The 11,964-nt window shown below is 33.7% G+C and overlaps 2 protein-coding genes across 2 annotated transcripts; one reads left to right on the top strand and one right to left on the bottom strand.

The window, feature by feature from the left end:
* Nucleotides 1-2,020: 2,020 nt before the first annotated feature.
* On the bottom strand, nt 2,021-4,879 carry LOC149485511 (uncharacterized). Its single transcript, XM_089699669.1, has 3 exons — nt 4,851-4,879; nt 3,980-4,079; nt 2,021-3,099 (listed from the first exon to the last, which is right to left on the bottom strand). Exons 1-3 carry the CDS (start codon nt 4,877-4,879, stop codon nt 2,917-2,919), a joined length of 312 nt encoding a protein of 103 aa, XP_089555795.1. The 3' UTR covers nt 2,021-2,916.
* An 812-nt stretch (nt 4,880-5,691) lies between these two features.
* LOC149485512 (transmembrane protein 138) lies at nt 5,692-11,472 on the top strand. Its single transcript, XM_089700266.1, has 4 exons — nt 5,692-5,950; nt 6,065-6,137; nt 7,468-7,639; nt 10,144-11,472. The coding sequence occupies exons 1-4, from the start codon at nt 5,823-5,825 to the stop codon at nt 10,245-10,247; spliced, it is 477 nt and encodes a 158-aa protein (XP_089556392.1). The 5' UTR covers nt 5,692-5,822; the 3' UTR covers nt 10,248-11,472.
* The last annotated feature ends 492 nt before the right edge of the window (nt 11,473-11,964 follow it).

The raw sequence follows: 11,964 nt of genomic DNA on the forward strand, positions 1-11,964 counted from the left end.
CATCCTGAAGGCTTCTCTGTAATCTACGGTGTTTTGTATTGATTACAGCCACACAGCGAAGATCTCTGAACAACGATCATATGGAACTGCCATATGCATGTACTTTTCCTGCATACCTAAGTAAACAAATCGGGGAACAAACATGGCGGGCTAGGGACGTTCACTTGTTCGTCTAGTCGATAATATTGTATCGATTGATGATAGAGTTAAGAATGGGTAATTCAGGTAATAAGAATTTTGTCTTTTTGAATGATAAGTATGCAGTAGGTGCTTACCTAGTAAGAGGTACTTCTTTCAACAAAATAAAAAAAGATAACTACTTCTATCGGGCAATCGTTACTCGGTAATTCGTGATTCGGATTAACCATTTTGCAATTGTACCTACCTACTAGGGATAGCTGTAGTGTGTAATCAATACATTTTGATATTTTCGTTCTGCAGTTTTATATGAAACAGCTGATTTTTTTCGCGATTGACAGGGTTTTCTTTATATACCTATGTATCCTCACTAATCCTATCCTATCATACTTCCTACTAATATTATAAATGCGAAAGTTTGTGAAGATGGATGTGTAAGTTTGTTACTCTTTCACGCAAATACTACTGAACCGATCACAATGAAATTTAGCACACATATTGAGGGTAACTTGAATTAACACATAAGATAGGTTTTATAATATTATAAATGCGAAAGTGTGTATGTATGTATATTCCGTTTTCACGCTAAAACGGATAGGCCAATTTTGATGAAATTTAACATCGGATTTTATTTGACCATGGAGCCATCCATAGGGTACTTTATTTATTTGGAGCCATCCATAGGGTACTTTATTTATTTATTTATAAGCTTTATTGCACACAAACAGAAAATACAAATTTTACTTAATGGGACATATTTAGTCAAAAGGCGGCTTTATTGATCCAAGCAATTTCTTCCAAGCAACCCATTCGATCATAAGAGCATTCTTTACCCGCGACTTCGTTCGCATGTACGAAAATAAAAAAGAGCAGAGCCACTGGCTAAAATACATGTGAGTGACTCAAGCAGATGTTCAAGGGCAAGTATAGTTAAATAACAAACACAATTTTTTCATAAAATAATTTATTTAAGTTATAGTGGTTACTATATATGTTTAGGTCTTAGATCATTAAGTAATGGATGGAGCACGCTGGCAAATGTTCTAACTAAACTTTCTGCCGGTTTTGGTGCGGGGAGGGTAACTCACACTTTGAAACACAATCACACATTCACAAAAATAATTTGTGTCTTTACAAACTCAAACTATTACAAAATGGACAGACTAGCATGTTTTTGCACACATACATCGATTACACAGAAAAATCTCTATACATATACGTAATAATACAATCGCTCTAAAGGGATGTAACCATATCGATATTACAAAAATAATAATTTTGTTGAAATTAGAAATAACATTAATATTGTATTCATAAAAAAAACTACACAGGTCATTTGTAACGTTTTCATCATTATTATATGCATACGAAAAAACAATAAAACGCCATTTTATTTGTATTTGAATATGTATTTATTCAACACATCACATATTATATTCAATAAAATAAATATCGTTCCAGAAATTTTTATTATTTCTGTACCGAGGTGTCCATTCTGATTTTCTCCCACAGCATTCAATCCACCTTAGCCTTAAAGCAGGATTTTTTGTAAATCTGAAATATACGCAATATTCGTACATACATATAAATAAAGTAGCTGCTCCGCGCGGTTTCACCCCCGTGGCTCCACTCCTGTTGGTCGTAGCGTGATGATATATACCTTCCTCGATAAATGGGCTATCTAACACCGAAAGAATTTTTCAAATCGGACCAGTAGTTCCCGAGAATAGCGCGTTCAAACAAACAAACAAACAAACTCTTCAGCTTTATAATATTAGTATAGATTACATAATAGAAAGGTTACAAGATTAACATTACAAAAAAAACGGCTAAATGCGAGTCGGACTCGCGCACGAAGGGTTCCGTACCATTAAAATTTAAAATGTTCTGCCAGTTAAAAGTAACCGAGCGTAAATTTTAATAAATATATACAAGACTTACAAAATAAACATTATACTCCTTTTTATGCAGTTGTGTAAAATTTTAATATAATAAAGATTAATTCTCATCTCATTTCAAATTATACTTAGAAAAATATTTTTTTATCGACGTTCAAGTTAAAAGCAGTCCGTCACTAAGAAAGTCGTAAAAATTAACGACCTTTTAAGCGACGAGTTTTTAAATTCAACTCTATCACTAAGTTCATAAAGATTAAATTTGAATTTCTCTTCAAGATAGTCTCGCTACATCACTTTATAGTCTCGTGGGGAGTGCGGTTCAATATCGCGTTCTAAATTCAACTTTATCGCTTAGTTCATAAAGATTAAATTTGTATATTTTCTCTTCAAGATAGTCTCGCTACATCACTTTATAGTCTCGTGGGGAGTGCGGTTCAATATCGCGTTCTAAATTCAACTTTATCGCTTAGTTCATAAAGATTAAATTTGTATATTTTCTTTCCATGATAGTCTCGTGAGGCCGCATCAATGATCGAGTACACACATGACTCGATTATTTGTCTTGATCATATCGCTAAACGATACATCGACGATTATTAGAAATTGCATTTAATTCGAAATGTACGTTAAAAAAATAAAAAAATATACACAAATGAAAGGTTATTCCATCTTTTTTAATATTCGACATGTTTGAATTGCTTCTGCAAGACTTGACAGTGCAAAACGGCATTTTTAGCGGAGCACTCGCAGACGTCCTTTCGATGTTTTACGAATACGCAGAGTGTTCGTAATCGATTACGCAAGTAGTTTTTATGAAAGCATAAGATTTTTCGATTCGAATAATCTTATACCTCGGCAAAAGGGGAAACGCCTGCGTGTGTTATCCATTACTTAATGATCTAAGGTTTAGGTACATGCGACAGTAGTCACAGATGCGGCAAATGAGCTTGGCCATATACAGTGTGGAAATTTGTTGACGGACCACTTCATTTAAATATTTCATTTTCTTTTTCTGTTTCTCCACTTTTTCTTCTATTTTTTTTAATTCTTCGAGTGCTGAAGCCTAAAACATTAAATAAATTTTAATTATTGATAACAGTTCTCATAATAGGCATGACGACAGTATCCATAAATGATCGTATTAGTGTTTTTAAGGGAAAATGTACAATAAATAAATTCAATATAGTGACTTAGAAATCTTAAAACCATTAAGATTAATGAGATTATCAATAAAATAAAACATTGAAATTCTGCAGTTAGCCATTTTGACTAAAACACGCGTGACGTCACGCTTAAGTAAACAACTCGCGTCAGATGTGTTTTGTTATTATGAATATGTTGAGAATACGCATTTTTATTTATTTTCTATTGTTTCACGTATGCTTTATCGACTCAGAACAGAAATACAATTGCGAATTCACGTGGTTCGGGGTTCTCCGCACCAACTTTATACAATCATTTCTTATTATTTCTCGCTTGAAATAATTACTAACACATTTTTGTGCATTATTTTTATGTGGATTCATACTGCAATACTGCACACCACTCATAAACTTTGAAATTCGTTTCTATAACACATATTAAATAAAGACTTTTTTAATTTTCTTCGCAATGCGTACAAATAATTACGTATTTACCAAAGTTTGACGTCACGCCTACGCCATGACACCTGCGAGCTGTTTTGGCACAGTTAATAAATATTTTTTGAAAAATGGCTTTTATCTTCGTTAAATTTAAGTATATTACCGAAATATAGGGTTTTTCTTGTATAGTAAACGTATACACACATTATGGAAGAGGATTTCAAAATCTTTCGTCATGCCTATTATACACATGAATCTCAGCATGTATGACTAAGACTATGAAAAATTTACGTATTGAAGTTCCCTTTTTTTAAACAAGAATTATTTCATATAGGTTTTCTATTCAAGAACTGCTCTTACCAATTCAAGATCCTTGGCATCTTGTGGATGTGGATAACCTGAGCATGATGGTTGATCAGTAGTATTTGATATGTCAATTAAAGCAAATTGAGATGGATGCCTGAAAGTGATAAAAATGTTACATTAGATATGGTCCCAAGTAATAATAAATAGATTGCTACAGAAACATGGACTCAATGTTTGGTAAATTGTAAAACTTTTAGTATTTTTTTTTTTATTAAAATAATTTATTGAACAAACATAGTGTATTATATACTTATGGAAAGTGTAGCTTTCCAACAACGAAAGAATTAAAAAAATTGGACCAGTAGTTTTGAGGTCTTTTTGTGCATACACAATCAAATCTTTCTTTTTTACAATATTAAGTATAGAAAAAGTTTGAGACGATGTAATAAAAGTTTCACTTTAAAAGATTTTAATAATGTAGGTAATATCTTAAAAACTAAAAAATAACTCAGTAGGTTTTAAGTACCAGTCATCACACCACTTGTCTCATGACACTCTAGGTCTCTAGAGCATATAAGTCAAAAAAGATATTGTGAAGCATATAGCAATTAGATTAATCGGTCAACAGTAAGGGGGTACAATTTCAATTACTACCTTGTACCTAAAAAAACAAACAGGATGAGCTAAATAAAATCTATACTATAATATTATAAAGCTGAAGAGTTTGTTTGTTTGAACGCGCTAGTCTAGGGAACTACTGGTCCGAATTGAAATATTTTTTCGGTGTTAGATAGCTCATTCATCGAGGAAGGCTATAAGGTATATAATATATATCACCACGCTTCGACCAACAGTATTGGAGCCACGGGGGTGAAACCGCGCGGAGCAGCTAGTTGTTTAATAAAAAGATTGATGAATTATTTACCTTTGCAAATACTGTTGGGATAGCATCATCTCTCAATCAAACAATGTTTAAAGTCTTATTAAATGCGCTCTCTTCAAAGTGCAATGAGCACACATTAATGTTTTTAGTTCCTGGCCGGATATTTTCTATGCCAATCTTTTCCAACCATGCCTTTCGCCGGGATTCGTTACTTGGTAAACTAAAACGAGAAAATATACAACAATAAATAACTTCGCACGTAATTAATAAACAAATTAATAATTTATCGATAAGGTGTTTATGCGATGATGTTCGACACTAGCACTCATGTTTATGTTTTCGATGCAAATGAAATAAGGAGAATATTGCGGGTTTCTACAGCTCATAATAACTAAGATGATTAAATGTAAAATGATTAAAAGATTTCTATACACTTGATAATAAATACACTTAAATATAAGCAACAATTTAACAAAATGTTAGCCACTTACCGTTGAAAGGTTAGATTCGGCCTGTTTTTGCTTAGGCATAGGCCACAACCTACTATATAACACTTCATGGTACCTATTATTATTTTCAATTATACTTATTACACTCGATTATGGTCGAAAAACACTGGAAAATCATAAAAATTTCACAATGACATCTTCTCACATGTAAACAAAACCGTATACTAAGATGGCGTCCGTGGCAGCAAAGGTACATCGATGCCAATGAAGAGGGCGCTAATAAAAAGAGTGTAGATGCTTTTTCTAAGGTAAAACCACTGTTGTGAGAAAGAGATGGGTATATCATTATTATTTCCGCGTCAAATTGAACAATTACGGCAGTTCCATAGGATTCTTTGTTCTGAGGCGAAGATACATGGTATTGATTTCTGACGATACTTGGTACTTGAAACGTCACTGTCACATTTGAAACAAAACTGTTTTGCGAGATTTTTGTTTTTAAATAAATTTAATTAAAATAAGGAAAACTTCGTCTATAAAACACGTTTTCAGCAAACGCGTGAAAATGAAAGTATCAGTGCCGAGATATTCAACATGTCTTGTGTTTCAAATGCTATTTATGTGTTGCGATTTATTATTCAACTGTTGGAGTCTGTTCCCGAAGAGCCGAGGGGGATTGCTTCTTTTGTTCTTGTAAGTATTTTACAATATTCTTTCAAATTTTAATGTAACTCATTGGACGGATTATGCTCTAAAATGTTATTAATTTAATACTGGAAACAAATTGTATTAATAAATTATTTGTAGCTTTCAGGACCTTTGTCTCGTGTTGGCTATAATATCCATACTCATCTCTTTCTTCTCAACATATTTATTTCAAGTAAGTACTTACCCATTTCATTGCAATTATAAATAGGTTAGCTGTCCATAACTGTATAGTTCAATTAATTAATCTAATTACTAAGATATTTGTTTTGTATTGATTGAAATTTCAATGATTGTATCAAATAGTTATGAATTTAACTATGGTGTATTAACATTAAAAGCATTCCTAATATGGAGGGAAAGGGAGAAAAAAGTCTGTACATAAAGTATACTTCAGTACATAGTTTAAAAAAAAGTGGCTTCCTCTTCAGTATAATGTTTTTAGTACTAGCTGTGCACTGTGGTTTTACCTGCATCACATCTCTCCTAGTGATGATATACGATTTTCTTATAAATTTATAGAGAATAGTAAAAAATCGATCATGAGACAGGACTCAAACCCACACCCTTTCACGCCAATCCGGGCCAGCCACTTGACCAACTCAACTCTCAACCCAATATTGTCTTCCTCGATAAATGGGCTATCTAAGTTTTGCATTTGGACCCATAGTTAATAATAACATTAAGTTATTTATTCAAACAAAAAAATTGTTAAGCTTTATTCGTAAAGAACAGCATTACACCCATGGTCAGGATGTGTAGCCAGGGCAGGTTCACTCTAACATTTTATTAAAATGTTGCTTCTTTGTGTATTCTATACACATGAAATAGATTGTGAATTTGTCTCTACACTCCTATATAATTAATATTAATTGTGACAGTTTGAATGTTTAGACTTTATAGGCCATCCACACGTCTGCCGAACGTGACAAACAGCGAACACATAGGGACAGCACTATACAAAGAAAAGAAATGTACTTATTTCCTTCTCGCTTCTCTATATAGCGCCGTCCCTATGTGTTCGTTTTTTGTCATGTTGTTCGGCAGACATGTAGATGGCCTATTAGATGTATGAAAAGATATTAGGAAGGAACTCAATACAATCTGCTATGAATATTATATGCTTGATATGGCATATTGTATAGTTGGTAGTTATGGAACTACAAGGTATTTGTATTTGAATGAAAACTATATGAATTGAAATATCAATATGGTACCTTGTGACTCATAAAGCATGCAAATTTTAATGATTTGTCTAGGCAAGGGGATTTTCATTATTTACCTTGTTGTTTATGAAATGTTCATTTACTGATTGAACATTCAGGATATAATTGAGAAAATTAATTAAACAGCACCATTTAATTGAGAATATAGATTTTTAATGGCTTAATATGCTAGTTGATTATGACATCTTTTTATATTTTTGTTTGTTTTCGGGTGTATTGGCAATTCAAATGATATCAAAGCCACAGGTAATACATACAAATCTTATTCTCCAATTGCAGGCTGGTCTAATCGAAGTGCTGATTCGCAAGTTCCGCGTGGCCGGCGCGGTGACGCTCGCATACTTCCTGGTCTCCATAGCGCTGCAGTCAGCATGGATAATCGAGAAGTGGGAGGAGTCCGAGTCCATCTCTAAGCCGCTCGTGATGGTGCTGTTCACATTGCAGCGCTGCAGTGAGTAGCATTTGTATTTTGTATTTTTTTAATAAAATAAATATTATTACTGGTAGAAGCTGAATTGAAGTTAGGCCTGTTTTCCATGGATGTTAAAAACATTGATCACAGTTAAAATTGTATGTTTAATCATAATTCAGCTTTGGAAACATAGCGTAATTGGTGTTTGTTGATGAATGAACTGCGTTCAATTATTGTTTTTTTGGAATAATATTACAGTTTCTCATCTGATTTCCTTCTTCATACAGAATTTAATAATATTGTAAATATTATTGAATTCAAATCTTGTTAAGTGGAATATAAGGTGTGTGAGCGTGCGTCATGCACGCATGCTCACACCATGCATAATTTTTGATCAAAAGGTGTTGAATTGGTGGAGAGTTTTCTTGTTTCATGAAAATTGGTCAAAGAAGCTGCGGCAGAAACTGGGTGTTAGTTTCTTTCAACGAGGTAGCATCTTTATAGTCGGTCGAGTAGTGGGGTCGCTCGTGCTGCAATCGCATGGGCACAGCATGGGTGAGAGGCTGAGGTGACGTTGCCACACCGCTCGATAGTCGCATGGGCGAGAGGGTGTTGCGACGTTGTCGCGCCGCACAACTACATGGACGAGACGCTGATGCGACGGTGCCGCGCCGCACGACCACCGCATATCGAGCGGCTGATGAGACGTTGCCGCTCCACACGACGCACAAATGTCAACCGGCTGACGTGACGTTGCCGCTCCATAGACACAGTTTTAATTGTTTTTATGGAAGATGTAAATATTCGTCTTGCAATGCTTGCAATAGACATTACGACTATACCAATAAATCGGTGGATGAATTAAGAGTTTTTAGGGGAAACAAATGTAAATTGAATAAAAAATACCTGCTTTGTTTTATTTACAGAATTAAGATTATTGAGATATCAAAAAATAAAACATTAAAATACTGCCGTCCGCCATTAAAGTTCAGACATCAATTTAAGCACATTGTAAGAGATAATGCCGCAATTTGGACGAATTAACCCGGAAATTGAGAGTAGCAGAAGAAACCATTAATAATAGAAGGCATTCAGACGTTTAAAAAAATAACTTTTTCCGGTGATGTCGCACTTGCATTAGGCAACAGGGGGCCATTTTAAATATTTCTTGTTATTTAACACCTTGTAATTGGTTTTACTTTGTTTAAATTAATCATCATGTAAAGTAAAATTTTGCACTTACCACATTTAGATTTAATTTTTTCGATTGAAGCCTTTTGAATAATAAAATGAAATTTTCAGGGTAGCTACCTGATAGATAGAGCAAGTTTTTAAAAGCCAAACGGAAATCTTTTTTATGTGATTTTATTTTTTTTACGGGCCCTTGAAGTTGTGAACTGGGTAATTTTGTCTTTCTTGGCATTGGATTTTTTTTATTCCATTCAAAGATCTAACGATATTAAATAAATAAATAAAATAATAAAAATCTTTATTGACATAATTACACATAGTCCGGGATACATCGCCCATTTTTGCAAGTGATTACTATCAAGCTAATTTTTCGTGAGTAGCTTTATTTTGATGAGATGCCCAATAATTTCATGAACGAAACTCTCGATTGTGGTAGCTTACAGAGGTATCAAGGATAAATTTTTTTGATTTGACGGTTCTCAAATATTTATTACGCAATTTGTAGGACAATATGTCTGTTGAATTATTTAAGTATTAAATAAGTGAAAATAAAAAAAATCAGCTGGTTACTAATCATTTATGATGACTTCGTTATCGATACACATTGGAAAGGGGGACTCTTTGATCAAACCATAGATTTTGTAGGACAAATATTTTTTCGAATAATTTAGATAATTATCTTGAGATTGAACAAAAAAAAAACATTCAGTTAGTAATTAATATTTGAGAACCATCAAATCAAAATATTTTATCCTTGTTTCCTCTGGTAGCTACCACAATCGAGAGTTTCATACATGAAATTATTGGGCATCTCATCAAAATAAAGCTACTCACGAAAAATTAGCTTGATAGTAATCACTTGCAAAAATGGGCGATGTATCCCGGACTAACAGGTCAAAGTAATGGATCCTTCGGCTCCCGAACTAGTTTAATACTGTGTCTGGAGCCAGAGGCTAAATAAATATTGAATGTTACCATACTGAAATGGCCTATTATTCAGCTTAGCACACAAAGAGTCAAGTATCCGTTATAAGTCACGTTACCGTAAATAAAATCTCATCGTACTCGCGGAGGTGAAAATTAAAAAAAAAACGTCGTAACTCCGAAAATACGAAAAATCGCATAACATACATTGGGGTGATTCGGATAGCCCTCTAGGTCCTCTACCTCCTATCTTCAGTATATATTAAAAAAAAAAATTGTATAAAATAATCAAAGGCATTATTGTGTCTACATAGTTAATTAAAAGTAGGTATAAAAATAAATAAATTTTATATTGATATATGTATTTATTTTATAGTGACAGTGAACCCCCTTTCGTGTGAATAATTGTACACTTTCGCTAATTCCAGTGGCCCCCGGCTACTACTTCTTCTACAAGCGCGCGTCCCTGCTGGTGTCGGACCCGCGCTTCTACGAGGACATCGACTGGATCAACCAGAACATCGCGCATTAGATCACACCCGCGACAACTTCACTCGCGACTCGCTTGCTAGCTGTCAACGATAGGGTTGCCACCCGATGAGTTTCTGCGACATGAGCGCTTGTGTTGCCAATTCTTTGTTTTCGTTTAACGTTCGGCGAATTTGTGAATGGAGCTTTAAGCTATGCGGATTAGTTGTATTTCGGTGCTGTGCTTCTATGCGGACTAATTAATTAAAACGAGTGGATTCTAATAAAAGGAGAGGTGGTGAAAAATATTTTATGCACAACTTGTGCAGTTTCGACATTCCTGTAGCGCAGAGATTTGCCGTATTTTTAAGAAAAGGAAGTTATTTTTTAAATAATATGAATAATTATAATATTATCGTTTAAACGTGCGTCTCGAGAGGTTTTATACATTCCAATAAGATAAAAAATGTTAAGTAAGTAAATTGGCGTTTTTTCAATGGCAACCCTACTCAGGACAAGAGTATTTTCTATAAGCGTATGCATAAGCTTTTACGAGCCTATTTTCACCTCTCAATAGCTTAAAGAATTACTTTCATATTTAAGTTCACTTAAGTTTCTGCACGACACTAATTTCTTGCACATATTATGTTTTGTCTTTGTCAGTTGACAGCATTTCAGTATTTATTTTATAAGGATATTTAGCGATAACAAAGACCCACGGGAAAGGAACCAATTTTAAATATCGGTGCGAAAAAAAAGTATGTAAAAATAAAGAAAAACCCGCCATTTTAATTTTGTTACCAGAACCGTGGGCGTTATGATATGGCCGTAACTGCTCGCCTCGAATGACGCCAAAACCAACGAGAATCGTAAGAATGACGTGAAGACTGTTAAACCGGATTAGGCTTGCACAAGTAGCGGATAGATGTAATGTTAATGTTAGGATAATATCGCAGTATTTTGTAATTTCTTGTCAAAAAATATTTCTTGAGGAGCCCCGGCTCCGTCTATACATTGATCTCGATCTCGATCGTTGAAAAATTTCCTATTTATATTTACGTGGCGATACTTCGGCTAAGTCCAGAAGACCTAGCCGATCGTAGCTGAGCTACAGTATACCTATTTATACTACTATTTTGTAGATTTCAGTATTTCTGAACATAACTAGTCATAGGGTAAGTTTTTATAAGGATAATTTGGATCTCAACTGCGTTTCTGTGTCGATCTGTGACCTGTGTAGTTGTAATAGTTATTGTATTATCTGTATTCAATAAATAAATCAATGCAAATGGTGTTTTATTTGTATATTTTTTGTTTTATTATTTTAATTCCCTATTTGAACTGGTTATGAAAGTGAAAAGCAATGGACAAACTAATTATTGCTCAGATATGTAGAAAAGTAGCGTAATGTTGAAAGACATTATCTTATGAACTTAAATCGATCCCAAAATTATATATTAATTTCCTATGAATAATACGTCGAGAAGCAAAAATTTGCATGTTCTAAATTTTATACAATTATTAAAGTTTCTCTACCACAAACTTTATCTTTTGAATGTGCTTTAAATTTACCTAAAATTTGCAAGCTCTGCAATTCTGCATGATAAGTAGAACGTCGAACGTCGACCTATGTATAGACAAAATTTTATTGTATGCCATAACGAATTTAGTATACTCGGTTATGTTGCAGCACAAAATACCTAGAGCATGAAATAGATTTTAATTCGTTATTTAGGGATTTACCTACTGAAGCCATAAATTTCAAATAACTTGACACTAAA

Source organism: Colias philodice, chromosome 10 (assembly GCF_061535455.1).
Source record: "Colias philodice isolate Cphi_HAF_F1 chromosome 10, ilColPhil1 Martin Lab GWU primary, whole genome shotgun sequence".
NCBI classification, from domain to species: Eukaryota; Metazoa; Arthropoda; class Insecta; order Lepidoptera; family Pieridae; genus Colias; species Colias philodice.